Genomic DNA, 25,491 nt, shown 5'->3' on the forward strand with positions numbered 1-25,491 from the left:
TGTGAACTAACTTAAATTTGTATGCAGACAAAAATATAGACCATCTCAGCATTCTTGGAGATAGTATGTGGGGAGTTTGCTTATCTGTGGTGAATAGGCCCAAAAGGGGTTTGTGGTCAGTGAAGACAGTGAAATCCCTGCCATATAAATAATCATGAATTTTTTTTGACTCCAGCCACTATGGCTAAGGCTTCTTTATCAATTTGTGCATAATTACGCTCAGCAGCAGATAAGGTTCTAGAATAGAATGCAATAGAAACTTGTCTCCCATTCTTCTCTATGTGGCTTAAGACTGCCACCACCCCGTAGGGAGATGCATCACATGCAAGACATACAGGTTTAGACTTAATATAATGAGTTACAGTGGACTTTTCTGAAAGAAGGGCCTTGAGATCCTGGAAACTTTTTGCATGTAAGTCAGTCCACTTCCAAGGGGCTTTTTATCAAGTAGCCTGTGGAGGGGCTCAGCTATTGCAGCCTTATAAGGTAGAAATGTGTGATAAAAATTCAGGAGGCCCAAAAATGCTTGCAGTTCTGCTTTTGATTTTGGCCTAGGAGCCATTTTGATGGCTTTAACTTTTGTCTCAGTGGGGTGAATCCCACTAGCATCGATACGGAACCCCAAGAATTCTGTTGAAAAAACCCCAATACTACATTTGTTTTTCTTTAACTTGAGGCCCGCATCACGGAGCCTTTGTGACCCAGCCCCGAGCCTATTGGCCAATACTTCTGGGGATTCCCCGGCAATGAGAACATCATCAAAGTAAGAACAGACACCCTGAATCCCTTTAAGTGTGTGTTCCATAATCCCTTGGAAAATAGTCCAACTGTCAGGAAGTTTCTCCTTAGTTCTAGGTTGCTTCTCTCCTTGATTAGTTTCCATCAGTTGCTTCTTGTCCTGCCTTCAGGTGGTTGGAGAATAGCTTGACTCCCTCTTCTTTGTTGCAGCCCCTGAAATATTAGAACCCTTCTCTTCATTAAACTAGACATACCCAATTCCAGCAACTGTTCCTTGTATGTTTTAGCCTCCAGTCCCCTAATCATCTTTGTTGCTGGATGCAGTATTCCAAGTGTGGCCTTACCAAAGCATTGCAAAGTGGTATTAATACTTCACGTGATCTTGATTCTATCCCTCTGTTAATGCAGCCTAGCACTGTGTTGGCTTTTTTGGCAGCTGCAGCACACTGCTGGCTCATATTTAAGTGATTGTCCACTAGGACTCCGAGATCCCTCTCACAGTTACTACTACTGAGCAAGGTACCACCTATACCATACCTGTACATTTGGTTTTTCTTGCCTAAATGTAGAACCTTACTTTTTTCACCATTGAATTTCATTTTGTTAGATAGCGCCCAGTGTTCAAGTCTGTCCAGATCCTCCTGTAACTTAAGCCTATATTCTGGAGTATTGCCTATTCCTGCCAGCTTGGTGTCATCTGCAAATTTGATGAGTTCCCCATCTATTCCCTCATCCAAATCATTGATGAAGATGTTGAAGAGCACTGGGCCCAGAACAGAGCCCTGAGGCACCCCACTATACACTTGCCTCCATGTAGATGCAGTTCTATTGAGGACCACATGCTGAGTAATGCTGGTCAGCCAGCTACAAATCCATCTGGTGGTGATGCTGTCTAACCCACATTTTTCTATCTTATCAAGTAGTAGGTTGTGGTTTACTTTATCAAACAACATGTTTGGTAAAATATATATCCACAGCATTCCTCTGGTCCACTAATTTTGTGACCTGGTCAAAGAGTGCAGTAGGATTTGTCTGGCATGATCTGTTTTTGACAAACCCATTTTGATTTTTGGTAATAACTTTGTTTGCCTCTAGGTGTTTGCCGATTCATTGCTTGATTATCTTTTCTAGAATCTTCCTAGGTATTGAGGTCAGGCTGATAGGTCTGTAGTTTTCTGGATCCATTTTCCCCCTTTTTTGAAGATGGGAACTACATCAGTTTTTTCCCCAGTCCTCTGGTAGTTCCCCAGTGCTCCAGGATCTTTGAAAGATATAGTTCAGTGATTCTGAGATCACATCTGCCAGTTCCTTCAGAATTGTGAGGTGTACTCCATCTGGTCCTGGTGATTTGAACTTGTCTTGGGTGGACAGGTGCTTACTTACCATTTTTTTGCCTATCTTAACTTGTGTTTCTATTCTCTTTTTTACGGTACTGTTTTTGATGGGTTGGACTGTTTTTCCCCTTTGTGTAATGACAGATGCAAAAAACAAGTTAAGTAGTTCTGCTTTCTCCCTGTTGCTTGTCACCTTCTTGCCACTTTCCCCCACAAATGGACCAATCATTTCCTTAACCTTTTTCTTGTTTTTTACATGATGGAAGAAGCTTTTTTTGTTGTTGTTATTTTTGACTTTGGTCACAAGCCTTAGTTCATTTTGAGCCTTAGCTTTCCTCACTTCATCTTTATAGGCATTGGCTATTTGCTGATATTCTGCCTTAGTTATGTGTCCCTCTTTCCACTTTTTATACTTGTCCTTTTTAGATTTCAGTTTGTCAGAGAGTTCTTTATGCAACCATGCTGGTTTCTTTTGAGAGCTGTTATTTTTCTTCTTTGTTGGTATTGTGCTAGACTGGGCTTTTATTATCTCACTTTTCAAAATTTTCCAAGCTTCTTGAGCTGTTTTCCCCTTTAGGATTCTCATCCATGGAATCCTTCCCAAGCTCTCTCTATGTTTATTGAAATTAGCTCCCTTAAAGTCCAAGACTCTAGTATGACTATGTTCTATTACTTGTGCTTGCATAATGTTGAATTCCAATATTGCATGATCACTTCCCCCCAAGGTTCCTGTGGGTTCAACACCTTCTATCATTTCATCTCTGTTAGTGAGGATAATATCCAGTATGGCTAATCCCCTAGTTCACTTTTTTACTTTTTGGGAGACAAAGTTGTCTGCTAGGTTTGTCAGGAATCTGTTTGATCTTCCACTTGGTGCACAATTTGTCTCCCAGTTGATGTCAGGGTAATTAAAGTCCCCCATTACTATGGTGATGTGCTTCCTACATACCTTAGTTAGCTGACTAGCAAAAAGTTCATCTATTTCCTCTGTTTGGTTGGGTGGCCTATAGTATACACCTATGGCAATGTCATTTTTTCTCCCTTTTATTGGACCAGCTACAGACATCGTGACTAATATAACCAAAGCCTTCGCCCTTTACACCACTCCTTTAGCCACATATTGAATTCTGCTATACACTGGCCTTTTCCATTTTGCTCCTTATACACTGGTAAAACCTCTGAAAAAGTCAGTCTACAGCCTATCCTGCTGAGTTCCTGCCCCAAGCTCTGGAAATCATTCTGCACAGAGAGTACATCTTTTTGGGACAGATCGTTAGTGCTAAGATGTACAATAGCATCCACATCACAGTCCTTGCTGGTGTTCTTGACTATTTTAAAAATATGCTTCCTGTCCCTACTGGCAGTAGCACCTGGAAGACACCTGACCTCTTTTGAAACCTCTGTATCCTTTCCTAAATTTACATCCCTTAAAATTGAATCACCAACCAGAAGGTGGCTTCTCTTTTTGGATACCTTTCTCATCTTGCATGACTGATATGTAATACCTGATTCGCACTTCTCCCTGTCAAAAACAAGTTCTTCATCTCAGACCACAATCCCCTGCTTATTTGAATTATCATGACAACTACCTTGACCTGTCTTTTTAATGTCCCTACTAAGGTCAGTGAGGGCACTGTATCTGTTAGGGACACAGAGAAAGCTTTGTGTTTATGGTTCACAGCTCTCACCCTGCCAGATCCCATGGTTGTCCACACTGCCCTTCTCTGGCAGGATCTTTGTGGTAGAGGAGGCTGATAGTGCAAAGGCTCAATAGAGTAGAAAGGCTGAATTTCTGTCTGAAGAGCACAGATTACAGAACCTAGATAAATAATCTGTCCTTGTAGACTAGTGATTTGTGTACAGATAGGACAGTTTCCCAGTTTGAAAAGAGTACTGTGAAAGACAGCTGCAAAACAAGTGTTGCACTGAACTAAGCCAGACATTCTGAGATGAAAGGAATCTCAGATGCACTTGTCCTGAATGTACCACCGCTGTTTTTTATTTTTAGTTATATGATTTATGTGCCATTAGGTGTGTGGGCTACTACTTTCCTCCTCCACCCACCTTAGCTCACAGTATTGTAGCTTTTCCCAACAACCTCTGGCAGTTTAAATGCAATGGAGGTCCAATCAGCAGGGGCTCAGCTACTTTCCTCCTCCACCCAACTCTTTCTTAATTCACAGTATTGTAACTTTTCCCAGCAACCTCTGGCAGTTTAAATGCAATGGAGGTCCAATGAGCAGGGGCTCAGCTACTTTCCTCCTCCACCCACCTCCTTCTTAACTCACAGCTTATTAAATTTAGTTAATATATTGTTGTACTAGATATAAGATTGGTCATGTTAGATAAGGTTAGCACTTGGGTAATATAATAGATTTCACAGAGTAGTTGGAGAGTGGGAACAAAAATGAATGCTCCATTCTCTAGCTAAAATTGGTAAAAAAAAAAAACATCCCCAGGATCTGAAACCCCCAGCTTGGTATATCAGAGAGCAAAAGCTAACAATTTCCAGAAGGAAATGCAATCTATACTGCAATTAATTCAAGAGGCAATTGTTTCACACAAAGAAGATTCAAGAAGAAACTATGATGAGACTAAAGGCAATCTGGATAAGTTTTTAACTTAAACTAACAACTAGAAAACCTTCAGAAAATAACTATAGAGAATGAACAAGGAATTCAGAAAACAGAAGACAAATCAGAGGAAATTGATCCAAAGATGGGGGATATAAGGGAAGAAAATCACAGACTGGTGCAGACATAAAAAATCCTGGAAGACTCAGTGACAATACTGGAAATGGAAAAGGCATCCCATCCCTCAAGATTTCAGAACATAACTGAAGATAAGGAAGAAGACTTCATAGAATGGATTATAGAGCTTTTAGGAGAAACGTTAGAAATTGGGAAATAAATGAAAAGAGAAGCTGAAGAATAAGGAAAATTGGAGTTTTTCAATGAATATAAATGGGTTGAATTCCCCCTGAATGATTTTTCCTATTTCAAATAGTACCAATAAAAACAGAGAAATTTTTTTGGGGATGATTTAAATAGACTGATTTATCTGGCAAAAGAAGAAAGCTAGAGTTGGATTAAAGAAAATAGAGGACTTGACCTACTAGGGGGAGCCCTATACTACCAAACAGGTGTGTGAACACAGCTAAAAGAAATAGATAACCGTTAGAAACAAAAAGATCATTTTACTTAGAAGGATATGATTTACAGTTAGGATGGTACTCTTTTGTATGGTATGGGAAATATAAAAATATCAGGATGGCTTTTAACAAGAGAAGCTTTTGCCCATCTAAACTTAATGTTGAGAAAATTGTAACCTATAAAGATATTTTGAATACTGAAGGGAAATCAAAATTGAAATAAGAGTTGGAAGAACAGGGTATTGATTGAATAAGGTGTCCTCAGTTGCAAATACAATTGAGATATGAGTTGGCTAAAAAGGATGTTATAAACTGGTAATATTTTTATTAGGTCTAATATTAGAAAAATATGATGAGGAAGTATATACTTAATGTTGCATGTATTGATAGTAGTAAGAATTGTATTTGCTTAGTGCTGGAAAAATAAACACTACCTGAAGAAGACATGATCAAGAAAACACCGGACTGTGTAGAAATGGACAGATCGATATTGAAGGATAAAGAAAAAGAAGACATAGAATAATTTTAAATATGAGATGTAGTTTATCATTGGCTGGAAAAAAGGGATAGAGATTAGGAATTTAATATGTATTATTACTCAGACAACATGCTGTTTTACTAAGCACTTATGATCTGTAAAAATAGAAAAATAATAAAACATTATTAAAAAAGAGTCCTGCAGTCACATGATCATTCATGTGCTTTGCAACCAAGTGTATTTATGACTATCACAGCATTCTTTCAACAAGGCAGAAGTAAAATTGTAAATCAGTCACATGACATTTGAGAGAGAGAGAGAGAGAGAGAGAGAGAGAGAGAGAGAGAGAGAGAGAGAGAGAGAGAGAGAGAGAGAGTCTGTCATGGAAACAGGTTGGAATAAGTTGCAATGGACTAAGGAGCTAGCAGGAAGTTTTGTGGGGCTGAGAAATGGAGTAAGAGAAGATAGTTGATGGGCAGAGTGGGATATAGGCAGTTTGAGACTGCTGGAGATATGCAGGTCCTGGGTGATTTGAAAATCACTAAAGTTTATAAGAATCCTGGGTAAATGAGAATCAGCAAAATGGGAAAAGGACTATGGTTTGAAGGAAATCTGTGCAGATTGCAGAGGGGAAAGACCTAAGACGGTGATCAACATTTTGCTAGCTATGGGAGATTGCCAATTATTTATTTTCCTACCATAAGGATCTATTCTATGGGGAGCTTAGTTGTAACTACGAACATAATAATAGCTTAAGCATGCACATTTGACTTCAGAAGAAGCACTATTCTGTAAGCAGAGAAATAGTTAATTGCTGAACAGCAGAGCAATAATATTCATAAAATAATTTAGGATTTTTATTACCAACCTCTTTATAACATATCCTGGGGTGGGGAACTGTTTATCTGCTTTATCTACAGGCCAGTAACAGAGCCATGTAGCTATAATAGTCTTACTATCAGATAAACTATATGTTTTTCTAGATTTAAAATATCACAATTTTTTTTAAAAAATGAACATTTTCACAAGAAAGTCTTTCACAAGAAGGTTTGTTATGTTTGATGCTCCCACCTAGATCCACCATAAAGTAGCTAGTACAATTTTGGATTTAAGTTACTTTTGCTCAGGCAAAAAAATTGAGTTGAGACTCTGCTAGATTCTTTTAGACCAGAGGTCCCAAACATTTGGGCACCAGGGACTAGTTACATGGAGAGAGTTTTTTTCTTAGACCAGAGCGGGTGTGGTTTTGTGTGCTCCCTGCATCCTGCAGATGGGGCTTTGCTTCTTTGTGCAGCCCAGTTGCTGGCATGCTGTGGCCTGGTACCAGTCCATGGACCCGGGGGTTAGGGACCCCTGTTTTAGACCATAATGTTAAAAGTGAGAAATAATTCACCACTCTTTGTTATTCACTAAAAATAATAAACAGGAGAAAGTTGTTCTATATTGCTATAAAGTCAGCTGAATCAAGAGATGTGTTCAAAATCTTCCTGTGAAATTCCTTCTTACATTCAAAACTTCCGGAAAGCATGCAGTGAATGCTCAGAGAAGTGTTTATTTCATGAGATTTACATACGGAATACTTGTGATATATACAAATACAATCTTAATAAAAAATCATAAATATAACTTCATCTTGTTTATAATCTAGGTTTATTGTTATATTTCAGCCCAAGCTGTGATTCCTACTATACTGTTAAACAAGCATTGATGGCTCTGCGTTTATTCCTTTTAATGTAATAAAATCATCATGAGATGAGCTTTGGCTGTTCTACTTTTGATTGATAAAAATTACTTGCACATACTCTGTGCAATGAAAATACTTCATTTTTACCTCCTCTGTGGAAAATTCTGAGAACTGGCTAGCATCATGGTATGATAATACTGCATGTCATCACTAAGGAATATATTAGTAAAATAATATTCACTCATTCACATTATCTTATAAAGTCTTTATCACATCTTGGCTGAATGTTAAGATTAGGTCCAAAATCCAGGTATGCTTGTTTAGAGATTAATCTGCAGAAGAACCATATTGGTATCACTCTTAAGAGAAAAATGAAGCAGATAACAGCAAAATTCAGTGTTTTGTTGTTTTATCAAGGATACACATGATAATTGCATTTTATAGCAATATACCTTGTCCTATTTATTTCCTCTGTAAATTGAGGAAATTTATAGCTATATAAATTTATAGCTGTATATTTGACATATTGTTTATTAGATAAGAAAGTATAATGACACCAACTACTCCTATAAAGAATGGGCTATTTTGTTTCCTATGCAATATCTTGTAGGGTTTTTCCCCCCTGTGATCAGTTATTTTAAAATATAAAACATTCTGAAAAATAACTTGATTTCTCTTACCACTCTACTTTGTTTACAGAACATCACAGAATTGCATATCTTAATGGAGGTACTTGGCTGCTTGGAAACATCAATCAAGCTGGCTACTTTAGGGTTAACTATGACATTAGAAACTGGAGATTGATAATTGACCAACTAATGAGAAACCATAAAGTAAGCTCATTTCACTTTCTTGCCTGAATACATGAAGCACTTCCAGGTTTTGTTTTTTTTATCATCCTAAGGTCTTTAATTTTTCTTCTCTATCCTTATAGATAATCTCTGTCAGTAATCGTGCAGGTTTGATCGATGATGCATTCAATTTAGCCAGGTATGTTCTTTGGTAGATAATCTAGCTTAATGCATATTCCTACAGCCCTCATATATTTTCCTTCATAGTGTGCTTGTGCAGTTTGAAGTTGAAGATGCTTTAAAACTTCCAATTTTCATCCCATTTCTTCAGGTTTCCGTCTTTTCATGATAGAGTACAAAAAAGATTGTCAATACTGTTTTCTCTATATCTGACTAGTAAAAACCTGAGAGTATTTCTGAATGCAGATGCTTGATTAATTTCTTTTAAGGTCAGTTTAGTATTTTGAGATTAATAATCTGTTCCCAATTCACTAATGAATTATTTACCTTTCAAAGTGATCCTTGAGCAACATGTCATTTTTAATAATAAAACTCCTTTGAGCTTCAGAATTTTTAATGCTCTGTTACAGATAAAATGTCTTATTTTACAGTAAAAGATATGCATATATTTCCACCCAGTCTGGAATGGTTTGGATGTACATGCAGATATTAAAACCAATTTTAGATGTGGCAGGTTTTGCATAACTATAAATGCAAAGTAAAAACTGCTAACAATTTATGAAAGTAGCTATCATAACATCATTGTTTGTATTAACCAGTAAATAAGAACCTAAACTAATTTTAGAAGTGGCAGGTTTTACATGACAATAATTGCAACGTAACAATTAGCAATACTATAATTTATGAAAATAGATGTCATAATGTTAGTGATAAAAGTTTGCAGCAACCTGTAAATGTGAACCTGAAACTTCCTACCTGAAGAGGAAATGATGTAGGGGGAAAAAGAGAAAGAAATGGAAATAGCATGAGCTACAAAAAGTAGGTGACAAAAGTTAGGAGAAGCAATAAGATTACTGGCCACTATAGTAAGGGAGGGCACATGTATTATAAGTGGCATTATTATTGCTGATCTTTCTTTGATCTCTACTATCATATTTGTGGCAATAAAGGGCACTCACCATAGCAATAGAAGAGTCTAGTTGGATTAAATATTTTCTTTCCCATGGCAACCACCAGTTCTTTCAAGCAAGCCTGCAAGCAGGACTTACCTACTTATTAGATTTTTATCCCACCTTTATTATTTTGTAAGTAATTCAAGGTGCTAATGTACATAACACCCCATACTTTTTTTATTTTCCCCACAACAACAACCGTGTAGATGGATTGGGCTGAGAAAGACAGACTGGGTCCAAAGTCACCCAGCCAGTTTCATGGCTAAGGCAGGACTAGAACTCACAGTATCTTGATTTCCAGCCTTTATTCCTTAATCACTATACCAAACTGTCCATCTGACTTGAAAGTAATAATGCATTTCAGTGCTTTTTGCTTCTCATGAATGTTAGTTTTCATGTCCAATAGTTGTTGATTCCACTCTGAATCTAACACTGTATATAAAAATGTGTTTTTATCTGTATGAAATTTCCTGCCAATCTGTTTTATGGCATGACTCATACCTTTAAGGGACGCAGTGGCTCAGTGGGTTAGGATGCTGAGCTTGTCGATCAGAAGGTCAGCAGTTTGGCGGGTTGAATCCCAAGTGCCGCGTAACAGTGAGTGCCTGTTACTTGTCCCAGCGTCTGCCAACCTAGTAGTTCGAAAGCACGTAAAAATGCAAGTAGAAAAATAGGGACCACTATGGTGGGAAGGTAACAGCGTTCCGTGTGCCTTTGGTGTCTAGTCATGCCGGCCACATGACCACGGAGACGTCCTCGGACAAGCGCTGGCTCTTCAGCTTTGAAACGGAGATGAGCACCGGTCCCTAGAATTGGAAACAACTAGCACGCATGTGCGGGGGAACCTTTACCTTTTACCTTTAGGAGAAAAGAAAAATTACTTTTTGCACTGCATGCTTAAGAGTTATACAAATATAAATTATATTTTTTTAATGAAGCACCTAGTTTATTTTGCCAAATTTCATTGAAGAAAATAATTACTGTATTCTGTGGATATTCACTGATTATTAATCAGAAAAAAGATGGTTTCTATACTGGAACGGTTATCATGGCTAATCAAACTCTAATTTAGATACATTCTTGAAGGATGTGATTCATGATGGCATTTGACATCTCATGATTGTATTCTGTTTCTCATGACACCTGATACACATGTTTTAGTAAATGTTATTGCGTTATTTTATTTCATTTAATTTTTATATTGCTTAGTATGCTATCCAGAAATGTATTGTATGAAATACTTAAAAATAATAAAAGAGAACAAAGCATTTATTTGTGCTTTAATATATTAGAAACTGAACACAGTGACTTTTTTACTCTTTTGGCTTCCAAATCTTTGAATACTGGTAAAGTTAATCAAACCAGAAATTAATACTGCTTTTTAGTACATATTTCTACTTTTTTAAAAAAAAAAGTTCACTGTCATCACAATGCAACTTGAGCATTAAATGTTATGCTGTCTTTACAGGGAAAATTGAACATACATTGGCCATTTTATTTTTGTTTTGAAGTGTAGAATATTTATTTTAAAATTCATATACTTTTTCTACCACAAAGTATTCATTATCTTCTCAATCTGCAACTTAATATTCTCCTAAATGTATGTTATATTAATAAAAATTATACCCTAGGGGATAGTTTGAAATTTTACATAGCCTTAATTTAGTAAGCAGTTATTTCATAGCTATTTCTATTAAATGTGAACAAATTGTTACTTAGTGACTTTCTAATGCAATCAGCAGACATAGAACTCAATTATTCTGCAATTATTGGAAATGGTGTACTTGGTAACAGTTGATTTTTATATGACAGATTTGTCAATTTAATACATTTTTAGTTTAATACTGGTAATGTAACATTTCATAAGATATAATATGAATTTGCATATTAGTACATGAAAATTAAATTGCATCAATATTTTAGAATCCTATTTCGCATTTTGCTGAATATAAGGGGGAGTTTTTGAATGAAATACTTCATGCATTCCCCTACAAGCAGGTGAATGAAACATTCCTCAGGAAGGATGGTTTATATATAACAGTGGTTCTCAACCTTTTCTTTACCACAGACCCCCTTTAAATACCTTTTGTGGAAATGGGCCATGGACGTAACTCAAGATTTAAATCATAACATTTCTTCAAGTATTCACAGATCCCCTTCATGACATTGCAGTTCCCCCAGTGGTCCACAGACCACAGATTGAGAGCCACTAGTATATAATATAGGTCCTAGGTTACTTTCCTAGGATCTCAAGACAGAAGGATCAAAACAGGAGGCAAAGTTCCAGTTTATCAAAATATCACTGCAGAACTTGAAAAAATCATGATAACATAGTTAAAATTCCTTTCCAGGAGGAGGATATGATCAAGTGCAGGAATTTCAGCTTTGCAGATAATTTTTCTGTTAAATTAAACCTTAGAAATATTTGGAACGGACCTGGTATATCATTATGTTTGTTTTTATACCTATGATATTTTTGAGGTTCTGCTTACATTGCTTATTGCTTTTGTCTCTTCTTTAGGGCTATGAATTTTTCAAGTTTTTAGATTATACTCGTGCTGCAAATGCTTTAACTACATTATTTATACTGTGAAAGTGCCAGGGCCTTTCTTTTAAAATCTAGTAGGGTAGAAATGTGATAGAGAAATAAAGAGATAGAGAAATAAAAAGATACTATTTAAAAAAGAGTTTAATTGCTTCAGAATAATTTATCTTCGAGGTTGATGAGGAGGAGGTAGCAGGGTAAGAATCTGCTTTCCTTGCATGCTAGTGATTTCATTTTCTGGACAAAAGCATATGAATGGTCACTGTAGCAGCAACATATTTTAAATTTATTTATTGTATTAAACATTTGTTTATACAATTCATGTTTATTCTTAATTGGTTGCTCCCACCACTCCTCTTCAGGGTCACTTTTTTATTAAAGCACTTACAAGATTTAATCTGATTCATGAAAATTGGAAAGACTGATCTATGGAGATTGGATGCTTTTGTGAGGAAAAGCAAGGGTTCATAGGAAGGGATAGTAAAAAGTTGTAAAAATATTTTACAAATTGAAAAATCAGGATTTTAGAGAACAAATAGACAATAACACTTACAACAATATTGCTCCACTTTTAATCCCTAGGAATCCAAATTCTTAAATAAAATATTAGGCAATACAATCTGCTTGGGCCTTAAATGACCTACTGTATGTCTTTTGCCTCAAGCTTTGGCTGTAGGAAGGCTAGCTCAACAACATTGTCATATATCATTTTCTACTTCCAAGTTTTAGAAAAGTACACATTGTCCATGTATTTAGTAGTATCTTATCCTCAGATTGGATCTCTGCCCTCAGTATAATCCAGTTATTTACTCTGTCATGAACAAATCATTATCACACATGACGACGGAAGAATGGACACTCAGAGAATATATACTCCTCTCTTTTTTTCCAGCAAGAGCAACACAAAAGAAGGAAATGTGTTTGCATTGGGAAGGAAAGAAGAAAAAAGGAAAAAAAACAACTAGGCAAGGGAAGGAAGGAAGGAAGGAAGGAAGGAAGGAAGGAAGGAAGGAAGGAAGGAAGGAAGGAAGCAGTATTTCTGAATACAGCTGTTTGAAGACAACAGGATTTTTAATTGAAATAATCAAACTTTGAAAACTGTTACTCCAACCTGTGCTGTTTTCATAGAGATGAACACTTGGATATCTCACCTGCAATCTGTGGAAAGTCAACATATTTTCCATCATTTTGCATACCATACAAATATTCCAAAACAATTCTCAGTTTTAAAGACTTATCAATGTATGTATAGAAAAACATCTAGACTAAATATATGAATAGTAACTCATATGTGAAAACTTCTGAATCACATGAAAATCCATAGGCCCGTATCACTGAAAATGTATATCAGCATTCAGCCAGATGTATGGAATGTGTACTTGATAGCATAGACAAAGGCTGCACTCCACTTTCTCCCCCAGTGTTTTGGTTTACGGATTTTCTGCTGTTAGATTTATGAGGAAATAATTCAGAATGGATTAAATTCAGACTGTCCCTGGGCAATTGCACTACTACTTGGTACTTTGAGGAGGGCAAAATCAATGTTCTGGAAAATATTTGTGAGCTCAGTTTCTGAGTGTATGTAAGCAAAGTATATAAGTATGCAACCTGAGAATGCAGCGGCAAAACATATAAATGTCACTTTAAAATTGGACATGAAACTGTAATTGACTCTTAAATCTATTAAGGACAATCAATTTAATCTTTTAAATCTATCATTAAGAATAATATTAGAATAATATTAATATTAATAATAATAATAATAGCTACAGGGTAGAACAACAGCTAATGACCCTCTTTTACCGGTCTACCATAGAGAGCGTCCTCTCGTATGGTATTGTGGTTTGGTATGCTGGTCTGACAGCCGCGGATAGGAAAGTATTACAGAGGGTAGTGAGCACAGCACAAGACATTGTGGGCTGTTCACTGACACCACTGGATGACATCGCCAGGGCTCGTTGCCTTGGAAGAGTGAGGAAGATTCTCAGGGATGACTCACACCCTGGATGGTATCTCTTTACTCTCCTACCATCCGGTAGGAGATATAGGAATATAGCCAGCCGTACCAACAGGCTGAAAAATAGCTTTTATCTGTGGGCTGTTAGGCTTTTAAATGGGACATAATCTTATGCAGAATTGACTTGGGAGGCTGGTGTGTGGTGTAGTTGGTTCACATAGTGTGGTGGGATGGAGGGTTTGTTGTCACTGTGTGTTGAGGGGAGAGAGCACGGGGGGAGGCTCAGCTAATCTCAATGTACACATGTTGTACTTTGACAATAAAGGTTTATTTATTTATTTATTTATTTATTTATTTATTTATTTATTTATTTATTTATAATATTTGTAATAATATAAACATTATTTTCTAAGTGACCAGCTTGAAACATTGATCATCATATTATAGTTTTTAAAATTTATTTTCTTCAGTGTTTAATTGTACAATTGTACAAATTTTAAAAAGTTCTTTTTCTTCTCATACAGATGACCCAAAATTGTCCTGATATTTTTAGTGGTGCTGCCTAATATATTTTAAATATATTACTCTATTATTTTGAGCAATCCTAACCCTAGCCCTAACATAGGGTATCTTTATGATTATTACAGAAAATCATAGAGCAAGGTTGAACTTCAAGCAAGTTTTCAAACATAATTAGGAACTATTTTCCTTTTCTAACATATCATAATAAATGCAGGAAAACTATTTTAGAGAATGGACACTTATCAAATTGAAAATTTTAAACAAGAATATTAACATTATTATATAACATGAAAAATGATCCTAATTTTTCCTTTGCATAGATAGATAGAGAGGGAGAGAGAGACAGACAAGTCTATATTTCTAGCTTCATTAGGCACTTTCACCCCAAACAATAATTATAACAATATCTTTATACAGGGCTGGATATTTGCCCCAGAATATTCCACTTGAAATTATTAGATACCTGTCAAAGGAAAAGGAATTTCTACCTTGGCATGCTGCTAGCCGAGCTCTTTATCCTCTAGATAAGTTGCTGGACCGCGCAGAAAACTACAACATGTTCAATGTAAGTAAAGTAAAGTAAAACATACATCTCTTTCTTTTTATCAATCACTAACGTGTTCTCCTCCCTACAAGAACACTGTATATCAATCAAGGTGAACTCCAAGTGAGTTCAGGAGTAGGCAATCCCTACCCTCTAGATAATTTGGATCTTCCTATTGTCCTTTGAAATTAGCTGTCCTAGCTATGCGTAGTAGAAGTTGACATTCACAACTAATTATTGGAATATAAATTTATATAAATATAAATACACTATGCTTTACATAAAACCATGTGCTGTTACATTCTGGATCAGTTGCAACTTCTGAATGTTCTTAAGGGGAACTTTATTTAGAATACATTGCAATAGTCCAAATAGGAAGTAACTAAGGTATGATGATCATGAGCAGAACCTTTTGATTTTGCACACCAACTTTAACTGGGTAAATGTCACAATTTTTAGAGTCAAAGTTAGGAAATCTCCAGATCCAAGAGAACTATAAATCCACAGCCACAGTCTTTCTAAAATTAAGCCAAAAACTATTCTACCCACTCTCCCCATCCATACCCTTGCAATCTCTAGATTTTGGGGAAGAATCTTGATAGTATTACCTGGACAATTCAGGGCAGGGGTGTAAATTAAATAACATCAATGTTCTGATGATTTTATGCCTATAGAAGACTTAAGCCAAGTGATTTCATATTAATGTTAAACAGAACTGGACAAAAGCACTGAAGCATTCTAGAGGAGGATCTCTTTCATCAACACTAAGTAGAACCAGTCTCAAAAAAAGAGAACAACTGTACATCTTAGTCCCTAAGATCCCCTAAGCCACCCCAGAAGGATACTATAATCAATGGAATGAAAAATGGATGAGAATTGCATGCAAAGCTTGTGTGATCAATGCCATCTCACTACTATAGCCTGGTCTGAAACCTGATTCAGAAGTGTCCAGATAATCACTTTCCTCCAGAGTGTCTACAGCCAAAGTCTGCTTATGTCTTTTCATCTTCAGTTATGCAACTATGTAAAGATTATCCATTCTTAGACTATATTAATATAATGCAAAATGTTTTTTAAGAGTTATATTTTGCTTTTAACATGCTGGTGGTAATAACAAAATTGCAGTATGACTTTTTGATGACAAAGCCATATATTATAATGATGTAAAACGTAAAGAGTCAAAAGTAGAAAATTGTCACATTGTCATTGATTTAAAAATGCCAACAATTTAAAAGGACACTGAAAGGCAGACCTCATTAAATTGTCTAATCCTGATATGCAGCTCATATTATTCAATATTATATCAATTGGGTGAGTCTTTGTAGTGATTTCACCACTCTACCTATAAATCTACACCTATAAAGACAGACAAACCCATCAGTTTCATCACAATATGTGGCCCAAATCTGTCACTTATAAATATTTAATAATGGACATTACTGAAACATGTACTTCCAAGTCAAGGATAGCCTGCAATAGCAAATATTTAAAATGTTTAAGCACCAGGAGCTTTTTAAGTATTTTCATACTGAAATTAGAAAACTTGATCCAATGTTAAGCCCTTTCTAAAGATAGTTATTTTAGAAAGGAATTCAGTTTCTACAAAGGAAGCAAGAAATTTGTTCCATTTTCTATTTTCTTTCTGCAGCACTTTGTACCCTCTGAAATCTTGAATGGATTTAACAGTCTGACCATGAACATTAATTTTATTGCAGAAAGTTGTAGTAATAATAATCATCAAACCAAAAATCCAAATTCCAATATTACATGCAGACCTTGTAAAGAAAAAGATGAAGCCATGGATCACATAATTAGTGAATGAAGAAAAAAATATATCTCAAACTGACTATGAACAACGTTATGACAAGAGTAGCCACTGTGAGGCATTGGGAGCACTGCAAATACTATGATTTCTGACTTTCCTGAATGTAATATGAGCACAAAACCAACACGCTAAAAATGATTATAATTTTTAAGGATATGTTGATGTACAAACTGATCAATATCTAGAATACAGCACTTCATGTATAATACTAATTGAAAAGAGTAATTTTTAAATGTGGCAATAACCAGGAATTGAGAAAAACCAATTGGAAAAAATTAAGACCCATAAGATAGCTGTGATACTGGGAATAGAATGTTAAGGTAGTCTTGGTCAGGAAAAGAAACCCACTCAATCACAGCAGTTATAAAATGTGACCTTCATCTTTTTTATTAATAAAATTCAACATGCAGGAAAGGAATTTATGCATAATGTAGACTAAAGTAACTCTTTCTAAAGGGAGAGGAGGCAGTCTGTGATACATTTGCTTGGTTTGAACAGGATGCAATATCTGTATTGATTGTGAAAATATTTAATGCAGATTTTTTATTATTGTTATTTTTTTTTTGCATTTCAGGAGTATATTTTGAGACAAGTTGCTTCAATGTATCTAAAGCTTGGATGGCCAACAAATAATGTGGAGAAATCTTTGGTTCAAGCTTCCTACCAGCATGAGTAATTCTATTTTTTTAATTATTGCAAAATAGCCTTAATGAACTGAATCCTCTAAACTTAATTCAAAGTGGTAATCAGATTTAACTTTTATATCTTCTGTTTATTTGGCACATGAACTCATTGGAAGATTTAAATGAATTTTCTAAATTCATATTGTGTATTCCCCATTATGATGTTGCCTCTTTTTTCTAGAATTTCAAAGAATCATTGTTTCTAATAGTAAATTAATTCTTACAATAGAACTTTTGATAGATGGAGGTGCTTCATGACCAGAACGTCTGCTTCATTATTGATTATTGTTGTTTAACAATTATTGAACAATTGTTGTAACATAGTTCATATGAATGTCCTTATTAGTTTAGATAGTGTTTCTCAAACATGGCAACTTTAGATATGTGGGTTTCAACTCCCAGAATTCTTCAACCAATCATGCAGGCTGGGGAATTCTGGGAGTTGAAGTATATACATCTTAAAGTTGCCAAGTTTGAGAAACTTTGGTTTAGATCTTGGCAACAGTGGTGTATTTTCCCCTGAGAATCTGAATATATTTATTAACATCAGGTTAATGCTAGTTTTGTTTGTCTTTGGGATACACAGGGAATTCCGCCGTGAAGTGATCATGCTGGCATGCAGCTTTGGTAACAAGCATTGCCACCAGCAGGCTGCAACTCTAATCTCTGACTGGATCTCCAGCAATAGAAACAGGTAAAAAAAAATGACATCCCACATTACTCCTTTTCCCTGTAAAGATTGTTTCATCCAAAATTAATTTTACTACAGAGTTGTGTGCTCATGCATGCATATTAATAATAGTTGGAAGGAAGATATTTTGTGCAAGAAAAATGGTGTGTGAGGAGAGAGAGAGCGAGAGAGAGAGAGAGAGAAGGAGTTGTTGCTGAGAATCTTAACACAAGTGTTAAAGTACCACCTCCCATGGTATTAATACTGATGCAAAATCAGGGTGCAGGCAGGCCTTCCAGCAGCCGCAATGATGGAAGAGAAAAATTTCTTTTACCCACTCCGAAAGCCACCGTACAATTTTTCCAAAGTGCTCTAAGCTGGCTCGACCACATTTGCTTTTAGATTTCCACCATCTCTAGATCTTTGTTAAGCCACTTTATAACCTGCAGCATCTTGGTGACCCAAGTAGACCCATGAACTCAAAACATGAGAAAGGCAGGGCTAGATGAATCAAAAGTGGGAATTAAGATTGCCGGGAGAAATACCAACAACCTAAGACATGCAGATGATTCCACTCTAATGGCAGAAAGTGAAGAGGAACTAAAGAGCCTCTTGATGCGGGTGAAGAAGGAGAGTGCAAAAGTTGGCTTGAAACATTAAGAAAACCAAGATCATGGCATCTGTACCTCTCAATTCCTCACAAATAGATGGGGAAGAAATGGAGGTAGTGACAGATTTTATTTTCCTGGGCTCCAAGATCACCGCAGATGGGGACTGCAGCCAAGAAATTAAAAGACGCTTGCTCCTGGGGAGGAAAGCTAGGGCAAATCTAGACAGCATACTAAAAAGCAGAGACATCACCCTGCCAACAAAAGTGTGTATAGTCAAGGCCATGGTTTTCCCAGTTGCAATCTATGGCTGTGAAAGTTGGACCATAAGAAAGGCTGAGCACCAAAGAATTGAGGCCTTTGAACTATGGTGCTGGAGAAGACTCCTGTGAGTCCCTTGGACTGCAAGGCATTCAAACTGGTCAGTCCTAGAGGAGATCAACCCTGACTGCTCTTTAGAAGGCCAGATCCTGAAGTTGAAACTCAAATACTTTAGCCACCTAATGAAAAGGAAGGACTCACTGGAGAAGAGCCTAATTATGGGAAAGGTTGAGGGCAATAGAATGAAGGGACAACAGAGAATGAGGTGGCTGGATGGAATCACTGAAGCAGTAGGCGTGAACTTAAATGGACTGCAGAAGATGGTAGAGGACAGGAAGGCCTGGAGGAACATTGTCCATGGGGTTGCGATGGGTCGGACATGACTTTGTAACTAACAACAACAACAACTATAGCCTGTTACAATACAGTTCATATAACACAAGCCACTATAACTAAATCTACAGGAAAGGTTAAATAAATGTGATGAGATAAAACAATGGCAGTACTGAGACTGCACCTATTTGCTGTCACAAATGATTATGGTAATGGAAGCAGAAAATAAAACTTCCTGGTGATTTAATGGAAAGAGAGATAAAGGATTCTATAAGGATGTATCCATATGACAAAAAACAAATGAACAAAATAAGGACACAAAGATAATGGTGTGAAAAGGAAAACAGTAACTATACACTTCTCTATAACTTCTTTTTGGAAATATAAGAATGTGTAGGATGCGATATGATATGGTTTGTGTGCAAAGAATTATCCACTGACAATAGTGGAAAAGTCTTTCCCTCAAGTTCATCAACATTGCCATCAATATATGCAAGGTAAGTAAATTAAATATTGTTTCATACAGAATATATTTTAGTACTTCTTTATATGATACAGGAGTTCAGTTGCATGAACTTTAGTCTTTTCATATGAAATTTTCTGTAATTTTGTTTGTATAGCATAGATTGCCTCTATTATTCTCCCCAGGCTTATGGAAAGGGTTGTGTTCTGTGTAATTCAGATAAGCAAAGAAGGCTTTTTCTGTTTACAGATTATTTTACAGTTGTGTAATATGCATAACAATGGGATTGTGTTTCAATAGGACCAGTTCAAAAATTATTCTGTGGACAAAGTTGTAATGGACATTTGTAATCATTGCAGCATATTATTTTTCCTCCTATGTGTATCACGATAGCTGTACAATGTTAAAACAATCACGTATAAGGAAATGGAAAAACGTTGCATATAATTCAAGTAATCTTTTTTACATATTAATTTGATGTTGGCAGGAGGTGTAGAAGTAGACCCAAACATCAAACAAATTGTATTGGATATTACAATTTCATTGAACTTCTTTAACCTTTGCAGTGCATCTGTTCTGGGGGAAAAACTGTTTTAAAATCCACTAGTTTTTCCAAAGTTCCATCTAAAGGTACCGTAAATTCATTTAATCCTTATTCTAGTTTATAAAGCACAATAAATAGGTTTTTTTAAAGCACACAATAAATGTAAGGTCTCCCAAATACAAATGTATTTGGTACTGAGAGAAAATTTGAATAGGGATGAAGTATTTTCAATGACATACAAAAAATGTTCTTTCTTTCATTATCAAAATAACTATTTCATTTAGTTATGGTATCATTTAAGTCTGTGTCAGCATCCCCACCACAAAAAATTCCAGCTTGAATGTAGAATCAAATCACAAGATTGCTCCCATCACGGACTTCTGCACAGAGCAGGCTATTGTACTTGATGGTCTAAATCAGTGCTTCCCAAACATTTCCTTCCATTCCCCAAAACCCCAAAGTCATATTGAAGTTCAAAGACTGGTCATAAATCCCCTCCTTCAGCACCATGTAACCTCAAATGTTTGCTGAACTAATGATCATAACTCAAGGATTACCTGTATTATAAGATTAATCTTAATGTCATTTCAACAAATTACCATTGATAATTTCATTGATTTTTGTCTTAGTAAGAATACAGTAATAGAATGAGTGGATAACCTTAGGGCAGGGGTGTCAAACTGCCGGCCCACGGGCCGGATGCATCATAGCAAAACCGCACCTACCCCATTGCCGGCAATGGCAAAAAAGTCACAATACGTCGTGACACATCATGTGTTGTTGCTAGTTTGACACTCCTGCCTTAGGGGATGCTGCCTAAGGAATGATCAGAAAGGAGAGAGAAGAGCCTCCAGTGGCTTAATGATCAAAGAAAGAAACTTAGGAAGTGACCAGACAGTTAAAAGTGGTAGCAAGACAACTATGACCCTCCAATTCTTCTCTTGATTTCAGTTTAGGTTCTCCTTCCAAATAAATCAATAAATTAGTAGAAGTCAACAGATTATCAACTACCAAATGTAAATATCATTTCTCTTCTAAAAAAAGCTTCCTGTGGTGACAACCATAAATGAATTTGGGGAGTCAACCTTACTTTTTTATAACTATTCCAAATCCTCAATATGGCATGCCTAATACAGTGATAAAATCCTGGTTGTCAAAGTTATACACAATACATACAGTACATGCATGCATAAATACATACATACATACATACATACATACATACATACATACACGTACACATACACATATACACAATGAATGGAGGGGTTAGGGAAAAGAGGTTAAAAGCAAAAGGTAAAAAGCAAACTCAGGAGTGCAAAGAAATAGAAAAAGAAGGGGGAGTAGGAAAAGGAGGGAGAATAACTTCAGTTTTCTTTAGTATAGATACAGATATAAAATACATTAGCCTCCTACTCTACAATCAACCATAATAACCATAACCATTTGTATAAGAGCATTACAGTATATGAAACAATTCTGCTATTAGGGACACCAAGAAAAATAAGCTTGAATTATACTCTTAAAATGAACTGGACATCTGATTAATTTTCTTTCTTAAAGGTTTCCATAAAGAATTTGAAGCACATCAATAAATCAAAGAACAGCCTAAACTGCATCTAATTACATTTTAAGAAATTAGAACACTATTTGCCTAGCAGATAAATAATTAAGGGGCTATTTTATAAATGCATTTCCATTTGTTAATACTTAAAAGAACAAGCCTGTACTAATTAATTATAACTCAAAAGATTATTTCTAGCACTTTGTAAAGCTGCATTATAAATCACTGGAAAAATAGATTTCACTGCAAGAGCATTTTATTATTATTCTATCTATTTTTTTAATATTTTCTACATGCATTTAATTTTTAATCAGCAGCCACATTTAAAACAAATTTTTTTACCATGGTTCTTAAGCAAGATAAATAAGGTCAAACAATTCACAATACTGTTCAAATAAAACTATTTCAAATCACGCTTTCAGAAGTTTAATAATTGTGAAGTATTCATCATAGTTTTAAAAAGTGAATGAATTAGAGGAGGATTTTAACATAACAACTACTTTAATTGAGTAGCATTAATGCTTAAATCACACTTTCATATAGCTGTCCAGGAGGACATAAATTATGGCAAACATTCTCTTCCCTAGCAGTGAATTTGCTATGGGAAAAATTAACTTAGAAGATCCCTCAACTTTTTCAGCCTAGAACTGTATCTCTGCTTATCATTGGTATATCATACCTGAGAAATTACTTAGAATGAGTGAACAGACTTAAATGAAAGTTGGAAATGTGAACAATATTTTTACATGTACATTCTTGGTGGACATGTAAAAAAGCTAAAAGGGTTGAATTCAAATATATAGTTTGAAACAGAGTATTTTAAAGATCAATATTCAATTGAAACCAGAATTTTTCCTTCTAGGATTAATGAATAAACAGAAAAAAGATAGGAAAGATTTTTTTTTAGTATATGATTACTTCACCGAGATCAATATACAGTATACACAGAGGTGGAAAGATTCAGTACTACCCACTAGGGATGATTGGTTGGTTAAATTGAGAGATTTTACTGACATGGATAAATTGACTTATTTGATTGGAGGGGAAAAATCTACATTTATTGGTAAATGAAAGCTTCTTACAGATTTTTTGCATAAAAATGAAAAAATGAACGTGATTTATTATGTATAGGCTGGATAGATTACAGAAAGAAGACTAATATAATGTAATTCTAGAGCAGACATGTCAAACTTGTGATGTCACGTGATGTCACACAACGTATCGGGACAGTTTTGCCATTGCTGGCAATGGGGTCAGTGTGGCTTCTGCGTGACGCGTCCGGCCCATGGGCCGGCAGTTTGACACCCTTGTTCTAGAGAGAGGGATTAAAACGTATTTGTATTTACAACTTCATTGAGGACTAGTAGAAGCCACTTTATATCTTTTTTCTTTCATTTGTATTTTTCTTCAACCTTTTTTTTCTTTTCTTGCACTTTTGCTGCTGCTTTGATTTATTTCTTCTTCTTTTTCCTTCTTTTATATTGTTTTGTATTAGCTTTTATCTTTACATTTAAAATATTAATAAAATTGTTCAGAGAAGCACATACAGTGTTTCCGCGAAAGTAACACCTATCGCGAAAATAAGCCTTAGCTTGATTTGTGGGAGTGGGCCTTATATAAGCCCTATCCAAAAATTAAGCCCTAATTTGGGGTGAGGCACACCCCTAAAAATCAAGCTAGGGCAGGGGTGGGAGGGTGGACTGCCACATGCACCCTGCACCCACTTACCTTGCAGCCAAGCATCTCCTTGCCGCCCCACGTCTTCTGTGGCATTCCCCAGGCCTGCATTTTGCTGTCAGAGGCCTTTTGGAAGGCCAATGCAGCCAAGAACCAAGCTATGCATTGAATCCATAGCTCCATTCTCATTTGCAGTAGACTTCCAGAAAGGCCTTTGACTGTGAAATGCAGGCCGGAGCTCCATTCCTAGCTGCAGAATGAAGCTGCTCCTTTGGCCCCAGAAGAAGTGGGCCAGCTGGGCGGGGCTGTGCAGGAGGTGAGTGGAAAAGACCACCCCCTGAAAAAAAGACCTGGTGCCTCTTTTGGAGGCAAAAAAATTAAAATAAAATAAGACCGGGACTTACTTTCAGGGAAACACGGGTACAAGAACAAACACACATATTTAAAAAGCTTTATCAAAGCTGTCTCCCTTTTCCTTGTCTATCACAAGTTTCCATTCCCTCCATAAAGATTGCTGTATGCAATATACTCTGCTTGTTTAGCATTCTGTATTTTTATTAATTGCTTTGTTATTTCTAGATGTAGCAAAATATATCCTAATCATTTTGAAAAGAATATCAAGTAAATCTTAAAGAGATAGATCTCGTTTGTAGTGGTTCATTCATAAAAATTAAATAGGATGACAATTGTTACATTTATTTATTTTATTTTATTTTTATTTTAATTCCATTTATATCCCGCCCTTCTCCGAAGACTCAGGGCGGCTTACAAGCTTAGCAGTAGCCTTCATTCTATGTATATGCCTGTTTATTAGGGCTTTCACACACACCCCCAAGCGGCATTATTACAAAGTCAGCTTAATTGCCCCCAACAATCTGGGTCCTCATTTTACCTACCTCGGAAGGATGGAAGGCTGAGTCAACCTTGAGCCTGGTGGGATGCGAACCTGCACTAATTGCAGGCAGCTGGTGTTACTTAAGGAGGCATTAGCCCACTGCTCCACCAAGGCTCTCATGATGTTGTATGAAGATCAGGTGGCAGCCATGGCCAGGAGGCTCTTCTCCAAGTTCATCTTGTGTGCCATTTGTATCTCTTCCTCAACTTTAAGACCCTGCAGTTCTTTATTCACATCTTGCATCTGGACTATTGCAATGCACTCTATATGGGATTGAACATCTGAAAACTAAAGCTGGTTAAAATGCAGTGGCACAAGCAGTAGCAAGAATTCTCAATGACATCCATGTATCATCACTGTTGTATGAGCTACATTGGCTACCAACTGACTTTTGAGTGAAGGTCAAAGTGCTGGTCATCACCTATAAAAACATGTTATACAGTCTGGTTATGTGTGAGGCCACTTGTTTCAAATTTTTCTATCTGCCCATTATGTTCAGGCAGTTACTCTGCTGTATCTATGGTAAGTGAGGTGTTTTCTATTAAGAAAGGAGAATATTTGTAGCTCAGGGCTGAAATGAGGGATTCTCGGTGCTCTCTGAGATTGGTTGTTTTCTTACAGATGTTTCATTACCCAAACTAGTCATCATCAATGCTAGTCTTTTTGTACACTCACTGAAATAAGCATAGTGCAATCCTGATTTCTTTTAGGAAGACTTTGTCAGCCAAGAATATATTTATGCATTGTTGTAGGTAGCTAAACATTATTTGATAGGCTGAAAGCTTGAAACTCTGATCAAGATTCTTGACAAATCAGATTTGCACAGATCTCTGGGCTTTGCTCAAAGTATTTACTTTAAAACTTTACATAATTTAAGACAAATTATTGCAAGACCGCTTACTTCTGTATAATTCATCTCACACTTTTGGTCCTCAATGAAGTCAAATCCTGAAGGTTCTGATACAGATCTGCTTAATATCAAAGCATTTGTTCCCATTCTATGGAATAAATTGTCATTGGAGTTTTGAACC

General features: G+C 36.1%; 1 protein-coding gene across 1 annotated transcript in view; it reads left to right on the forward strand.

Moving 5' to 3' along the window:
* Positions 1 to 25,491, forward strand: part of TRHDE (thyrotropin releasing hormone degrading enzyme) — a gene marked incomplete at both ends in the record, with an annotated part of 255,621 nt that overhangs the window by 223,531 nt on the left and 6,599 nt on the right. The window contains 5 exon segments of the mRNA XM_083365939.1: positions 8,085 to 8,218; positions 8,320 to 8,375; positions 14,751 to 14,898; positions 17,277 to 17,374; positions 17,972 to 18,079. Coding sequence (XP_083222065.1) covers positions 8,085 to 8,218; positions 8,320 to 8,375; positions 14,751 to 14,898; positions 17,277 to 17,374; positions 17,972 to 18,079 — 544 coding nt within the window.

Source organism: Vipera ursinii (assembly GCF_947247035.1).
Source record: "Vipera ursinii genome assembly, chromosome: 6".
In the NCBI taxonomy this organism is placed as follows: Eukaryota; Metazoa; Chordata; class Lepidosauria; order Squamata; family Viperidae; genus Vipera; species Vipera ursinii.